This window comes from Anolis carolinensis, chromosome 1 (genome assembly GCF_035594765.1).
Source record: "Anolis carolinensis isolate JA03-04 chromosome 1, rAnoCar3.1.pri, whole genome shotgun sequence".
Lineage (NCBI taxonomy): Eukaryota > Metazoa > Chordata > Lepidosauria > Squamata > Dactyloidae > Anolis > Anolis carolinensis.
In genome coordinates, this window is record NC_085841.1 from 210560187 (window position 1) to 210577248 (window position 17062).

Consider the following 17062-nt stretch of genomic DNA (forward strand, 5'->3'; position numbering starts at 1 on the left):
TAATCTGTATTTTATAGGCAGTGTGGAAGAGGCGTAAGTGAGGCCTAACTCTGCCTGTCCCCTGGGCTGAGTGGGTTGCTAGGAGACCAAGTGGGCAGAGCTTAGCCTTCTAACTGGGAGCAATTGGAGAAAAACAATTATTTCTCTCCCTCTAATAAGGACTTTATTTTTGTTTTCTTTTTGTTGTCTTGTCCTTGAGGGGTGGATGATGGGTTGTGTTGTTAAATTTCGAGGTTGGGGAGCCTTTAGTTTTGTTGCTTAGCCCAGTGCCGTGATTTCATCACTCTTATATATATATAGACATAACACACACACACACACACTGTATATAAGCACTCTGTTTTTAGTCATGTTTATATGGAGAAAAAATGTGTCTTAGAATCAAAGAAATAGGGTAAGTGATTTCTTGTAAACATGATTATTTTCTTATAGGTCAACATCCTGATCCTTTGCATTTCAAAAGTCACAAATAAGGTAAAAATTATAGCCTTCTTATTTTTTTTAGATTTCAAATATAAAATCAAGCATGTATCCAGGAACTGAATATTCCTGAAGATTGAGGGCCACTTAAAAGAAGACGCAAAGAGTACCTGCTCCATAATAATTCAGCTTTTCAAAATCAGTAAATCAGCGTGCATGAGGATACTGGTGTCTCTCATGCCCCTTTAAGATGGTTTTCAAAGGGCATTACCCTGATTTTTGTTATTAGCAGTGGGAGTATCACTCTTATGCAATGATTGTTAATACTTGTAAAGGGTTTCAATGCATAATTAGAACCTTTACAATCTACTACAATAGTATAATCAATCATATCTATATAGAACAACTCTACCAGAGCTCAGGCAGACAACAGCTATATTGCTTTAAATCTTTTGAATTAAAAAATGTCAGCACAGCAAATGCTTTTCTCACTTCAAAAATATCTCTGAAACCTGGACCTCAATCCAGACAAAGTTCTTAAAGCTGCCATCCACATGGTAAGTTCGTTGCAATGAAGATTACAACCCAATGTACACTTCCCTGGGCGTGAACTCCCTTGAAGCGACATATTTCTTTGTAAACATATACTGTATAAAATTAGCCTAAAATAAAATGGAGTGATTTCAATAGGATGTCAGCCTGTCATTCACTTCCAAGGAATAATAAAAAAAACACAATCTCACAGTTTGCTCAGCACTTCCTAAGGATGACCTAATTTGGAATATTTAGGTAATTTTACCTCACTTTATTTCTACAGATGATCCTGTGAATACATTTCCTGCCATCCTTTCTTTTTCCCTATTTCATATGCCATCACTAAAATACTCACTTTGGTTCAAGTTCCTCATCCCCAACCTCTTAATGAAATAGATTCATATTTTGTCCAAGTTCCACAAAATATCATCTCTGTTTACTGCAACAAAACCTGAATTTCCCAATAACATGTTCTTCAAAACTTTATTTGCTTATTTTAAGAGGCAGCATCCTAATGTTATTTCCCCAGTGCAAATTAACTTAATCCAGGGTGAATCAAACATCACAAAGGTGTCTGATGTTTTAATAACTTTTTGGAAAAACTGAAAATATTTTATATGTAATATATAATTTTCTATATATATTGCATATGACGCTATGGCATTATAAATTAAAAACAAAAATAAAAGAGTTATCAAATACAGTAGAGTCTCACTTATCCAACATTCTGGATTATCCAACACATTCTTGTAGTCAATGTTTTCAATACACCGTGATATTTTGGTGCTAAATTCGTAAATACAGTAATTACTACATAGCATTACTGCATATTGAACTACTTTTTCTGTCAAATTTGTTGTATAACATCATGTTTTGGTGCTTAATTTGTAAAAACATAACCTAATTTGATGTGTAATAGGCTTTTCCTTAATCCCTCCTTATTATCCAACATATTCGCTTATCCAACGTTCTGCCGGCCCATTTATGTTGGATAAATGAGACTCTACTGTATTGAAAGCCCTTGATGACTTTTGGCCCACCCTGTATGTACAATGAATAAATGCTTTCTTAACTACACAAGCTGAAGCTGAGAAAGGCTGTCCAATTCAAGCAATAATTTTACAATCAGTTGAACATAAAAGATATTTGTGCACATCAGAAGTCTGAACTCACAAACTCATGAGATCTCAACCAATTAATGGCCGCATCTATATTAGTACAATTGCCACCAGGACAACAGTCAAATGACAGAGTTCTGCATATATTTGGGTAACAATCCTGATGATTGCCATGATTTTAGGCAGCAGAACTCAGGAGCACCATGGAAAGGCAGAGTTTGAACAAGCTGGGTTTTGGTGAGGGGTCGACCCCTCCGTAATCACAGATTCTATATCTAACTAAACATGTCTTGAAAATGTATTTTAAAAATTTCCGAAATCAAACCTTGATTTTGACATTTGATATAAGGGACACTTTTGTATATGTCATTGTATATAGTGGGAATTGAGCACCCACAGATTTTTGTATCCACATGGGCCTGGAGCCCAACACCAGTGGATATCAAGGGTCCACTATACTCTTCCAGCTCTTTATTCCTTCTGCATGGGCCTCCACAATGTAGAGAGGGGAATTCTGGGTGTTGTCCTTTAAAAAAAGTAACTGACCCAAGCTCTATTCAGCCTTACCCAACTTTACTCCTAAAGTTGGACTAAGTTCTCACCAACTTCCCATCTGGAAAGTTAAATGTTACAGGGAATACCATTGCTTTAACTATGTGGATCTTCGTTGCCAGTGTGATGTTTCTACTCTCCACTATATTATTGAGATTGGTCATTGCTCTTCTCCCAAGAACTAAACGTCTTGGTTATAAGGCTCCTAAGCTCCTCCTTGCTTTCAGCCATCAAAGTAGTATCATCTGCATATGTAAGGTTGTTTAGGTTTCTTCCAGTGATTTTAACTCCAACCTTGGATTCGTCAAGCACCGCACATCGCATGATGTGTTCTGCATACAAGTTGAATAGGTAGGATGAAAGTATACTGCCCTGCCGTACTCCTTTCCCAATCGTGAACCAGTCTGTTGTTCCGTGGTCTGTTCTTACTGTTGCTACTTGACCGTTATACAGATACCTCAGGAGACAGACCAGGTGACTTGGTATCCCCATACCACCAAGAACTTGCCACAATTTATTATGATCCACACAATCAATCTTAAACAGGTTGGGCATCCCTTATCCAGAGTTATTCAGTAAATTTCAAACCATGAATTATATAAATAAATTATCATCATCATCATCATCACTCAGAATTCCCAAATACAGTAGAGTCTCACTTATCCAAGCCTCGCTTATCCAAGTTTCTGGATTATCCAAGCCATTTTTGTAGTCAATGTTTTCAATATATCGTGATATTTTGGTGCTAAATTCGTAAATACAGTAATTACAACATAACATTACTGCGTATTGAACTACTTTTTCTGTCAAATTTGTTGTAAAACATGATGTTTTGGTGCTTAATTTGTAAAATCATAACCTAATTTGATGTTTAATAGGCTTTTCCTTAATGCCTCCTTATTATCCAAGATATTCGCTTATCCAAGCTTCTGCCGGCCCCGTTTAGCTTGGATAAGTGAGACTCTACTGTACTTCCAAATTATCCATATGGGTGGTTGAGACAATGACATATTTGCTTTCTCGTAGTATACACATCTTGTTTGTGCACATTATTAAATATATTATATAGTACAGGTCAAAAATTCTTATCCATTAATCCAAACTCTTTAACGTGGGTGACTGAACTTGTGACACTTCTGTCATTTTATTTCATATTTGACAGACTGATGTCAAATATTGTGTATAAAATTACCTTTGGGCTATGCACACAAGGGATAGAAAATAAAACAAACAACATTTTGTGTTGGGTTGTTATGAGTTTTCCGGGCTGTATGGCCATGTTCAAGAAGTAAGCAGCCAGACTTTGAAGCTGCAAGGCTATTCAGTGCTAATCAAGCTGGCCAACTGCAATATTCACACTTGCCTTCAACAGACAAGAATTCTTTCTCCCACCCTGGACATTCCACATATATATAAACCCCACTTGACTAGTTTCCAACAGACCGCACAACGTCTGAGGATGCCTCCCATAGATGCAGGCGAAACGTCAGGAGAGAATGCTCCTGGAACACGGCCATACAGCCCGGAAAACTCACAGCAACCCAGTGATTCCGACAATGAAAACCTTCGACAACTCATTTTGTGTTTTGTGGGTCCCAAGATTCTCCAAGATTTCGCATTGTGTAAATAAATGCAAATAACAAGTATTCCAAAATCTGATTACAAAATCCTCCATCCAAAACCCCTCTGATCCTCAGCATTTCGAATAAGTTATACTCAACATTCAGAATGGAAGGCAAGGCGGAGCGCATGCGCAGTATCTCTTACTTTGTGGCCCGTTCCCTACGCGTCTCTGGCGGAAACTCTTCAGGCTCCCCCTCTCCCCTCACACTTACCCTTCAGCAGCAGCATGTCAACAGCAGCCCAGGGCGCCGCCATCTTGGACGGGCACCTTGAGTCACGTGGCCGCGGAGATTAGGCCCCGCCCCTCCCTTTCAAACAGAGGGGTAGCGGGTAGCGTCAAAAGGTAAAAGCGAGTCAGCAGCTGCTCAAGTGCGCATGCGCGCCTCTGTTCTGGGTATGGGTGAGACGCAAGAAGGCGCGCGCTTTTTGCAAAGAAACGAGGGTTCCTAAAAAGCGGAATGAAACGTATAAGCATGAGAAAGGAGGAGATGTTAATAATAGTTATAATACAGTAATCAAAGAGATTGTGTAGATGATGATAATGATTACATGCAAACCAACTTCAATGAGCATTGGGTTGCTGTGAGTTTTCCGGGCTGTATGGCCATGTTCCAGAAGCATCCTCTCCTGACGTTTCGCCTGCATCTATGGCAGGCATCCTCAGAGGTTGTGAGGTCTGCTGGAAACTAGGCAAGAAAGGTTAAAAGTCTAGAGTGAGGATGCTTCTGGAACATGGCCATACAGCCTGGAAAGCTCACAGCAACTCAGTGATTTGGGCCATGAAAGCCTTCGATAACACATTAAATCTGAGTGTCCCTGAATATAATTACAATTACAGTAGAGTCTCACTTATCCAACACTCGCTTATCCAATGTTCTGGATTATCCAACGCATTTTTGTAGTCAATGTTTTCAATACATCGTGATATTTTGGTGCTAAATTCATAAATACAGTAATTACTACACAGCATTACTGTGCAATGTGCCCACGTAGAGCACATTGCAGTAATCCATCCAAGATGCACCCAAAGTTAACTTTCCACAGAAGATAAAAGATTGTCACACTTTTAAAAAGAGGAGTGATATACAGTAGAGTCTCACTTATCCAACATAAACGGGCCGGCAGAATGTTGGATAAGCGAATATGTTGGATAATAAGGAGGGATTAAGGAAAAGCTATTAAACATCAAATTAGGTTATGATTTTACAAATTATGCACCAAAACATCATGTTATACAACAAATTAGACAGAAAAAGTAGTTCAGTGTGCAGTAATGCTACGAAGTAATTAGTGTATTTACGAATTTAGCACCAAAATATCACGATATATTGAAAACATTGACTACAAAAATGCGTTGGATAATCCAGAACATTGGATAAGCAAATGTTGGATAAGTGAGACTCTATTGTATATATCTATATATATAAAAGGGTAATGAAATTTCGGCCTAGGACAAAACAACAAAACTACACATCCCAGAAACACTAAACTTGCCAGCACAACCCCTCATCCATGCCTCTACGTTCATACAACAAAAAGAAAAGAAAAATAAAGTCCTAATTAGAGGGAGAGGAATAATTGTTTTTATCCAATTGCTGCCAGTTAGAAGGCTAAGCTCCGCCCACTTGGTCTCCTAGCAACCCACTCAGTCCAGGGGACAGCAGAGTTAGGCCTCACTTAGGCCTCTTCCACACTGCCTATAAAATACAGATTACCTTATTTTAACTGGATTATATGGCAGTGTAGACTCAAGGCCCTTCCACACAGCTATATAACCCATTTATAATAGACTTAATGTCAGGGGAAAACCTTTACCCTTTACCTTGACTACCACCAATTCCTCAATACTTTATTTCCCATACCACCATACTTCGCCGCAGCAACGCGTGGCCGGGCACAGCTAGTATATATATATAACAGTATATGATGATAATATTTATTTATACTCTGCTTCCTCCTCTACAAAAGAGCCTCAAAGTGGCATACACTAAAACCAAATGAAACGCAATTTAAAACCTAAAAATACAGTAGAGTCTCACTTATCCAACATTCACTTATCCAACATTCTGGATTATCCAATGCATTTTGTAGTCAATGTTTTTAATACATCGTGATATTTTGGTGCTAAATTTGTAAATACAGTAATTACTACATAGCATTACTGCATACTGAACTACTTTTTCTGTCAAATTTGTTGTCTAACATGATGTTTTGGTGCTTCATTTGTAAAATCATAATCTAACTTGATGTTTAATAGGCTTTTCCTTAATCCCTCCTTATTATCCAACATATTTGCTTATCCAACTATCTGCTGGCCCGTTTATGTTGGATAAGTGAGACTCTACTGTATACAGATATTAAAATAGAATTAAATATTAACAGTATTAAAAAGTAAACAGTTGAAATCCTTAAAATCTTCCTTTATATCTCGCATTCCTCTTCCATTAAGGTAGTTATTCTTTTTCGACAAAGCCAAGATTAATAGATGAATAAATAGAGCGATCTATCTATCATCTTTCAATACAAGTCCTGTGCTGTCGTCTTGTTTCTGAAGCTGGGAGATGTATCGCATCTTTCCGGCTCCTCAATAGCACCATTGTGGCTGTTTGACGGGAATCAATTTCCAAACACAGACCTCTTTGCCTCTGAAGCTGAGTCTGCAGGAAGTGCTTTTGGGGGGCAACCTCTTGTCCCAAGTTCCCCAAATTAGGAGCACATTTTCCAGTAGTTCCATCTCATGCTTCTCAAAACATCTGTAAAAGCTTGGGCATGGTGAAGGGGGCGGGGTGGAGATCCTACTTGAAGAAAATGTGACTTACATCTACTACACTGTAGGATGAATGCAATTTGGCACCGCTCGAACTGCAATGGCTCAATGCTATGGAATCATGGGAGTTGTAGTTTTTGTTGTTGTTTATTCGTTCAACCGCTTCTGACTCTTCATGACCTCATGGATAAGCCCATGCCAGAGTTTCCTGTCAGCCATTTCCGCCAAGCCAGTCGCTTCATCCATCCATCTCGCCCTTGGTCGGCCTCTCTTCCTTTTTCCTTCCATTTTCTCCAGCTTTATGATCTTTTCCAAGCTTTCCTGTCTTCTCATGATGTGGCCAAAGAACTTCATCTTTGCTTCTAATATCCTTCCCTCCAGTGAGCAGCCAGGCATTATTTCCTGGAGGATGGACTGGTTGGATCTTCTTGCGGTCCAAGGCACTCTCAGGATTTTCCTCCAGCACCAAAGTTCAAAAGCATCTATCTTCCTTCGCTCAGCCTTCCTTATGGTCCAGCTCTCGCATCCATAGGTTACTGTGGCTAGTTTTACAAGGTCTTTGTTCTCCTCTGCCAGAGAGCTGGTGGCTCACCAAACTATAAATCCCAGGATTCCATAGCATTGAGACATTGAAGTTAAAGTAATGTCGAACTGCATTACTTCTACACTCTAGATCACATACAAAATATAAATGCTTGGAAAATGTTAAACAGAATGTAAAAAGTGAATTGAAAATCAATATGTATATTATGAACATTTTTGTAAACCTAGTGAGCACATTTGAGATGGCATGTTCCCTGGGGGAAAAATGCTTAGTAATTACCCCTCCTTTGTTTTAAAACAAACCGTCATTTTAGAAAAGTTAAAGGCCAGACAGTTTGCTTCTTGGGCTGTGTACAAACAAAGGTGGCAGGTGCTAGATTATCGCTCCATTCCCACTGAACCAGATTGCATTTATATTTTGGCTCTAATAAACTCTGACTGCAGAGCCTTAACAGGAGCACATTTATTTGAGGCATCTTAACTACATTACATTTTCTCTGATCGCCACAAGAAAAGTTGCCACATGGCTGGCTCTGCTGTCATACAGCCCCGCTTAACTCCCCCCTCCAAGCTTATTAAAAAGAATGACGGATATGGGAAGCAAATAGAGTGTCAAGATCCAGGCTTCTGCATTTAGTCATAAGATCAATTTCAAAAAGGAATTTGTGGATGAACTGGATGCTAATAATTTCTTGGCTTCTCTCCTCATCCCACTTTTAGTCTGCAACATTTCAGAACCTATAAAAGCTTACACACCGGAGGATAGAGCTGCAGTTATTAGTTGTATGTGTTTACCAAGTAGAAAAATAAACTACAGTAGAGTCTCACTTATGCAATGTAAACAGGCTGGCAGAACGTTGGATAAGCAAATATGTTGGATAATAAGGAGAGATTAAGGAAAAGCCTATTAAACATCAAATTAGGTTATGATTTTACAAATTAAGGACCAAAACATCATGTTATACAACAAATTTCACAGAAAAAGTAGTTCAATACACAGTAATGCTATGTAGTAATTACTGTATTTACGATTTAGCACCAAAATATCGCGATGTATTGAAAACATTGACTACAAAAATGCGTTGGATAATCCAGAATGTTGGATAAATGGGTGTTGGATAAGTGAGACTCTACTGTACTAATAAACATATTTTAAGTTAATTGAAAATACATTAGTGGGAGGTACTCTTTCACAAGACCCGGCACTATAATCATAGAATCCTAGAGTTGGAAGAGACCACAAGAGCCATCTAGTCCAGCCTCCTCATGTCATGCAGGAACACATAATTAAAGCACTCGCAAAGCCATCCAGCCTCTGCTTAAAAACCCTCAGAAGAGACTCCATCATGTGAGGCAGCAGCATATTCCACTGCCAGGGCTGGCCCTAGGCAATTTTCAAGAGTAAGCAAGCAGTATTTTTGCCCCCCCCCCCCCCCCGCAAACCAATCACTGAAAAATAAAAGGTAGGGTAGGGCCCTACCTTTTCTGAGGCTCATTGCTGTACACTGTCCACAGCCTCCCATCGCCCCTCCGAAGCAAGGAAGGGAGAAAAGTGCGAAGGAGCACCCATTCCCGAGGGGTGGCCTCATGGCTCGAGGATGAGTGCTCCTTGGCTCCCCCCCCCCCCGCCCAGCTTTGGAGGGGCAGTGGGAGCCTCCCACCGCCCCTCCAAAGCCGGGAAGTGGGGAAAAAGTGCGAAGGTGGGAGGCTTGCAAGCAGGCGGGCTAATCGTGCACTCGGAGACACCTCCACTGCACCCTCCAGAGGACGGCACCTTCTGCGAGTGCATAGTCTGCGTATAGCTTGAACCGCCCCTGTCCACTGCCCAACAGCTCTTACTGTGCTTCCTAATGCTTAGGTGGAATTTTTTTTTTCTGCAATCTGAATCCATTGCTCCATGTCCTAATCTCTAGATCAGCAAAAACCAAGCCTGTCCCCTCTTCAATATGACATTCTTACCAACATTTAAACATGGTTATCATCTCCCCTCTCAGGCCAACCTGCTTTAAGTTCTGAGCTTCAGTTCTTTACTGGCTTTAAAAGGACAAAGAGGGATCACATATAGGGTTAAATAATCTAGGGGTCCCTATAATTTTGGGGGTCTGGTAACATTGTGAATTTTAATTGCCATAGAAGCCACCGCTTGCTGCTTTCTTCATACAATTTTTTCCATTTTGTTTTCATATCCAGGGACACAGAAAGAAGAAACAACAAGCATTTTCCTGTTTTATAACTTACATTTGTCTTTTGCCTCAAATCATTGTTCAAGTTTCCAGTACTGTTTCTGGGCTTCAGAGTTAAAGTAGGGAAAAACAAACAGATCCACTGTGTCTATAAGACAAAAACATGGACCCAAAGCACAAAAACTCATGGACATTCTGAATTTTTTATACCTGGGATGCCATCAAAATCAGCATGAAATCAGAAACAGCAGTACCAATGATCTGGACAGCAGCTAGTAGAATTAAGTGCTTGGAAATAACAATAGTGACTGGTAAATTACCAATTATTTGTAGCAAGTTATGTTTAAAAGTAACTTAGAAAGTGGGAGTGCTATGAATTCAATGAGCAACATTTTCTACTCACATTTTCTAGATAATTTTAAGGCATATTTAGAGGAATTTTGAGAAGAGTTATTCAGGTTGTATGCCATTCTCTTGCCGATCCAAAGTTTCCCCCTCAAAAGTAATGTAATAGTATTAAGTAGCAAATAGCATAATGTACAGCATTGTGAAGCAGGACACCTCTTTTGGAGGGAAGGACATCACACCTCTCTTGAACCATCTAAGATTGGCTAGATGACATCAGTTTAGTAAAGTGTTGAACCTGACTCAGCACACAGAAGATGGTTTTGAAAAGCAGCAGGTTACAGGAGCTGTCTTCATAGACCTGTCAGCAGCTTATGGCACTGTAAATCATCACCTTCTCCTGAGAAAAACTTATATCACAAAGGACTACCATCTCACCCACTTCACAGGAAATCTGCTACAAAACAGGAGCTTTTTTGTTGAATTCCAGGGCCAGAGAAGCAAATGGCGAAAACATAACAGCCTGCCTCAGGGGAGCATGCTTGCTCTATCAATGTTTAAAATGTACACAAATGATCAGCCACTGCCAGAAGAGATAGAGAATTTCATCTATGCTGACAATCGTGCCATCACCGGTGCTTTGAAATGGTTTAACAGAAGTTCTCCGAAGCTTTAGATACTCTTACTGCCGATTACAGAGAAAACCAGCTGATTCCTAATCCATCTAAAACACAAACATGTGCTTTTCACCTTAAGAACAGACAAGCATCTTGAGCTCTGAGGGCTACCTGGGAAGGTATCCCACTGGAGCATTGCAGCACACCAAAATACCTGGGAGTCACTCTGATCTACAAGAAGCACAGCTTGAATATCAAGCAAAAAGTGAGCACTAGAAACAATACAATACGAAAGCTGACTGGCACAACCTGGGGATGACATCCAGATACAGTGAAGACATCTGCCCTTGCATTTTGCTACTCTGTTGCTGAGTATGCATGCCCAGTGTGGAACACATCTCATCACGTCAAAACAGTGGATGTGGCTCTTAATGAGAGATGCCGCATTATCACAGGATGCCTATGCCCCACACCGCTGGAGAAATTATGCTGCTAAGCTGGTATTGCACCATCTGACATCCGCTGGGAAGTAGCAGCCAACAATTAAAGGACCAAGGCAGTAACATCTCCGGCTCATCCCCCCTGCCAGCACGCAAACACCTTAAATCAAGAAATAGTTTTCTAAGATCTACAGAGATACTTGCAGGAACATCTCAGCAACCGAAAGTCCAAAAGTGGCAGGCTAAAACCCGGAACCTCAAGCCATGGCTGATACCGAATGTGAGATTCCCTCCTGGGCACACAGAAGACTGGGAGACTTAAAAGGTGCTGAACAGACTGTGCTCTGGCACCACAAGACACAGAATTAACCTTAAGAAATGGGGCCACAAAGTGGAGTCCACGACATGTGAATGTGGAGAAGAGTAAACCACAGACCACTTATTACGATGCAGTCTGAGCCCTGCCACATGCCACATGTTTTAGCAACACCACACTTACTCCAAGTGGCCAGCTACTGGTCAAAGAACATTTAGTACCATGTTTCCCCGAAAATAAGACAGTGTCTTATATTAATTTTTGCTCCCAAAGATGCTCTAGGTCTTATTTTCAGGGGATGTCTTATTTTTCCATGAAGAAGAATTCATTTATTGTTGAACAAAAAAAGAACATTTATTATATACTGTACAGTAGTTGTCATCACAAACCAGCATAACCAGACAAACTGTGAATCCTATCAAGAATTTCTTGTTACTACCATTATTTCCATGTACAACACTCTGGTACGTACATTTACCGATCCTGCATGCTCTGGTGTTCTGTTCGGCGGGCATGCTTCCAAACAAAACCTTTGCTAGGTCTTACTTTCGGGTGAGGCCTTATATTTAGCAATTCAGCAAAACCTCTACTAGGTCTTATTTTCTGGAAATGTCTTATTTTAGGGGAAACAGGGTATCATGCTAAGTTTTTAACTTTGTTTTTAAAAATACATTACAACTATACTCTCGGTTCGCGTTAATATGATAAATAAAGAGTACATGTAAATATTTCTGTGTGATATCTATTACATCACAGAATCTAAAGCTAGGGATAAGCTTTCAAGGTAGCTACTATGATATGGGGGACTGCAAAAGTTATGGCCAGAGATCGCCAATATTTCATTTTTTTTTCTGATGGCTACCAGAATCCACTCATTTGCAGTCTCACTGTGATGCTTTGTTGCAGAAACAGCCACTCCAGAGTACCAAGAGAACATCTCAATCAATGGCACAGAAGAATAGGTAAGTACTTCTGGATTCTATCCTGTTTTGGATAGCATCCCCATTATTCCATAATCAATTAATCTCTTCCTTTACATATGTAAATCAGAGGGCTTTGTGTCATAAGACCAGCTCCCGGCCACCTACTCCCAAAAGTTGGGGTTTCTTCCTCAAATAACCCTCCAATGTTTGAGGCACTCAGACTGAGACTTCTCTTTGTCCAGTCCTATTCTCCTCTTTACTTGTTCCCCACTTACTTCCTCTCCCACAAATTATCTCTTTGCAGCTCTTTGGTCTCTACTGGTCTTTGACCTCCTATTGCTCTCTTGTCCCTCCTCGTCTCTTCCCTCTTCCCTTCCTAAGGTCTATACTTTCCTAGGAATCCACTAACATCATTATCTTCTCTTGCCTCCTCCTCCCCTTTTCTACCTAAATGCCTTTTGAGAAGCATTCTTTCACTTCCAGCCTTCTCTTTGTTTAGCTCTTCCCCCTTTCAGCCTTTGCTTGCTCCTCTCCCATTTAAATTAGCTATTACGGGCATTCTCTCCATTTAAATGGCTACTTTTGTTTGTCTTTTTTTAAAAAAAATATATGATTTTTATTGAGGCTTTAGAAGTATATACAGCAAAAGTGAAGAAAACAATTTAGGCTGATAGAAGACAAAGAAAAGAGAGAATGCGAGAGAAAACGCCCCAGAAAAAAACAAAAATAAAAAGAAAATTTGTTTTGTCTTCCCATCCACCATTTCAAGAGTCCCCCCCCCCCTATTCTATTGTCCTTTGGATGTATTTTCAGCTTTCCTTCTCTGACTTAAATCTTTCATATACAAGACAGATCTCTTGTAAATGTCATTCCATTGTTTTGAATACATTCTTTGTAGTTTGACCAGTCTATTTTCTTTTTTCCGTCTTAATTTTTGTGTCAGGCTGTCGATTTGTATTAGGTGCATCAGTTTTAAAATCCAGTCATCTATGGCTGATATTTTCTTTTCTTTCCAGACTCCAGCTAGCACTAATCTTGCTGCCGTACTAATTTGGAAAAATATTTTATCTTGGTTTTCATTCAGCTTAGCCTAATAGATACATATCAGGCTCCAGACGAAACTTGGTTTTAAGTATTTCTTGTGTTTTTTGATATACATGGATCCAGTACTTTTAAATTTTTTTACATGCCCACCATTGATGGAAAAAGGTTCCAACTTCAGTTTCACATTTCCAGCATTTGTTCGAGTTACTCTTATTAAATTTCGCAGTCTTATCTGGTGTGTAGTACCGTCAGAAAAAATATTTTGTACCAATTCTCCCGGATATCTATAGCAGTAGTGAATTTTATTTTTTTATTTCAAATTTCCTCCCACTGGTCTATTTTTACATTATGTCCAGTCTTTAGCCCATTTCACTTGGCAATCTTTAATTTGTTCCTCTTCTGTAGTCCATTGTAATAATTGTTGGTATAACATTTTTACTGGTTTCTTTTTCCTCAGCATTATTAATTCCCATACTCCTTTAAATCCTGTTTTTGCATCTTCTTTATAATATTTCTTTATTTGATAGTATTGAACCCAGGTTATCTGTTTGTAATCCTGTTTAATTTCCTCATGTGTTTTAATGGTTAATTCTTGGTTTTCTGATTTTTTAAGAAGCTGTTGATATGTAAGCCAATTTTCTGTTCCCAATTCTTTTGTTTTGCCTCTATCGGGGAGATCAAAAGTGGGGTTTTGTCTTAAAATCTATTTTTATACTTTTCCCAGATTTTTATCAGGGTGGCCCTTATATAATGATTACCGATTTTTTTTTCGGTCTTCCTTTTGTTATACCACAGGTAATCATGCCATCCTGAACACAGGTCATGGCCTTCTAATGTTAATAATTTATTTTGAGTCAGTGTGGTCCAATCTTTTAGCCATACTAAATTATAATTTAGTATAATATGCTTTGATATCTGGGAGGCCAAGACCTCCTCTTTTTTAAGCCTCCGTCAATATTTTTAATTTTATCATCGGCTTTTTATTTTTCCAATATCTGTGTTCCATTTTTTAAAAAGGTTGTTGTTTCTTATTATTGGGAATGTTTGGCATTACTTGGTGTTATTGTCACCCCTAAATAATTGATTCCTTTCTCAACTTTAATCTCTGATTTTATCTGTAAAATCTCCTATCTTTCCATCTATATTCTGTTAATATCTTATTTTTTGGTTTATTTAATTTAAAACCGCCAATTTTCCAGTTTTCTATTTTGTCCAGCAAAATATTAATACTCTTTGATGGATTTTCAATAATGTATACAACATTGTCTGCATAAACTCTCATTTTATAATTTTGGTTCCTCATCTTCAACCCTTCCAAGTTCTTATCTCCATTTATCTCCCTTACAGAGGGTTTCAATTATTAATATGAATAGTAGGGAGAAGAGGGGGCACCCCTGCCAAGTGCCTCTGTTGATTTGAATTGGTGTCCCGTTTTCTTGCCCATTTGTTATTAGTATTGCTTCCTGCTTTGTGTATATGGCTTTTACTGCATTTCTAAATTTATATCCAATATCAATTTCTTTTAGCAGTAAATGTAAATAATCCCAATTGATTTTATCAAACGCTTTCTCAGCGTCAATGAATAGTAGGGCCATCTGTTTTTCATTGTGTTTTTCATAATATTCTATAGTATTTATTAATATTCTGATATTATCTTTTATTTGTCTATTACAAAGAAAACCTGCCTGTCCTTCCAAAATACAATTTCTTAGGAAATGTTTGAGTCTCTCTGCCATTATTATCATAAAATTTTTATAATCATTGTTCAGGGGAGAGATTGGTCGATAATTTTTAATTTCCATTGGGTCTGTTTTCTTTGTGAATTAGGGTTATGTTAGCTCCCCCATGTTTTCGGAATCCAATTATTGTCTAATATGCTGTTTAATATATCTTTCAAAAGTGAGCCTAATTAATCCTTAAATGTTTTATAGAAAATGGCGGTGTAACCATCTGGTCCCGGTGCTTTATTGTTTTTAAGCTTTCTTAATGCGCTATCAATTTCTTCCATTGTTATTGGGATTTTTAGAATTTCCCTTTGTTTATCGGTTAGTTTTGGTAAGTTTAGTTTGCATAGATGTCGCGCAATCTCTTTTTTAGAGACTTCTTCTTTACAATACAATTCCCTATAGAACTGTATAAATTGATTAGCTATTTTCTTTTCCTCTGAATATATTTTTGTATTTTGGTAATATACTGTTTTTGTTTTTTATCTTTTTAACCAGCTATCTTCCAATCTTATTGGCATTTTGAAAGTGATTTTGCCTAATAAACTTCATCTGTTTCTCTATTTGATCAGTTTGCATTATTTGTAATTGTTTTTTTAATATTTCCAAATCTAGGGCAACTTTCCTATTTGAAAGTTTTTTTTAAATTGTTCTTTTTTATTAATGTTTTCTGTAACTTCTCTTATTTCTTTGTTTCAAGTTTTATTTTTAATCGAATTTTGTTGGATGAGGTAGCCCTCATTACCACTTTCATAGCTTCCCATTGTGTAATTTTAGAGGTCCCATCTCATTTGTTTAGTCTTTAATATTATCTTATTAATTTTCTATTCAGTTCGATATCTTTTTCCTTTTTAAATACATTTTCATTTAGTTGCCATCTGAATGGTCTTATTTTACCTTTTATTACAATTTCAAGTCTTGATAGTATTTGAATCTTTTTAAATCTTGTTATTAAGGTGTTCATCGCCCACACCATATAGATACGGGACCATAGTTCATGTCTACCAGAGTAGAAAGTATAGTCCCTTTGATTTTCGTGGTGGGTTCTCCACATATCTTGTAGGTTTAATTCCTCCATGCAAAAAAGGAATTGTTTGGGTAGTTGACTTAATTCCGATTTTGTCTGTTTACTTTTACTGTTTTATCTTTGGTTAAGTCAACTACTCTATTGAATTCACCCAAGACAATCAAGTCATCATATTCTTGTCGGTCTGTATTTCTTTTTAACTCTTTTATAAATTTAATCTTTGGGCGATTCAGACTAGATGTTACACAATTTTTTGATTATTTGTTTCCATGATGACGCTGATAAATCTGCCTTGACTGTCCTTAAAAATCAGTTTTGTAGGTATCCATTCTTTTATGTATAAAACCACTCCTCATTTTTTCTCATTGGCAGATGTGTAGTATTCTTTCCCTAGTCTTTCTTGCACCAAATGCTTGACATGTTTGTTTGCAATGTGCGTTTCTTGTAACGCTATCAGGTCAAAAGTTTTTTGCTTTAAATAATTGAATATTCTCTTTCTTCTTGTTTGGGGAGTTGATCCCGTTAAAATTATTTGAGTAGATTTAAAATTCTTTATTCATTCAATGCGTCTTGCATTTCCCAGTGTAACACCTCTTGCGGGTTCAGGAATTGGTAATTCTCTGAGGAGAATTGTCTTAATCTTTTCAGTTCTCTCTCTTTATTCTCTTTACGTTCATATTCATCACCTTCATCTGTCCTTTCTATATTCTTTTCTTGTTTGCCCGGATGCTTTCCCTTTCCTTGCCTATTACCATCAGTTTGTGTTTGTACTTTCCCCTTGATGTGTTCCATATAGAAGGCTTTGGCGTGTTAAGCCAATATCTTATTTCATTTAATGTTACTGTGATTCCTTCTATCTTCTCCCATCTAAATTTGATTTTCCTTT

General features: G+C 38.1%; 1 protein-coding gene across 1 annotated transcript in view; it reads right to left on the reverse strand.

The window, feature by feature from the left end:
- The window catches only part of metap1d (methionyl aminopeptidase type 1D, mitochondrial), a 121591-nt gene extending 116974 nt beyond the window's left edge, over positions 1–4617 (reverse strand). The window contains exon 1 of the mRNA XM_062964489.1: positions 4460–4617. Within this exon, the coding sequence (XP_062820559.1) occupies positions 4460–4502 (43 nt within the window). The 5' untranslated portion in view covers positions 4503–4617. The remainder of the gene's footprint in view (positions 1–4459) is intronic.
- Between the last annotated feature and the right edge of the window lie 12445 nt (positions 4618–17062).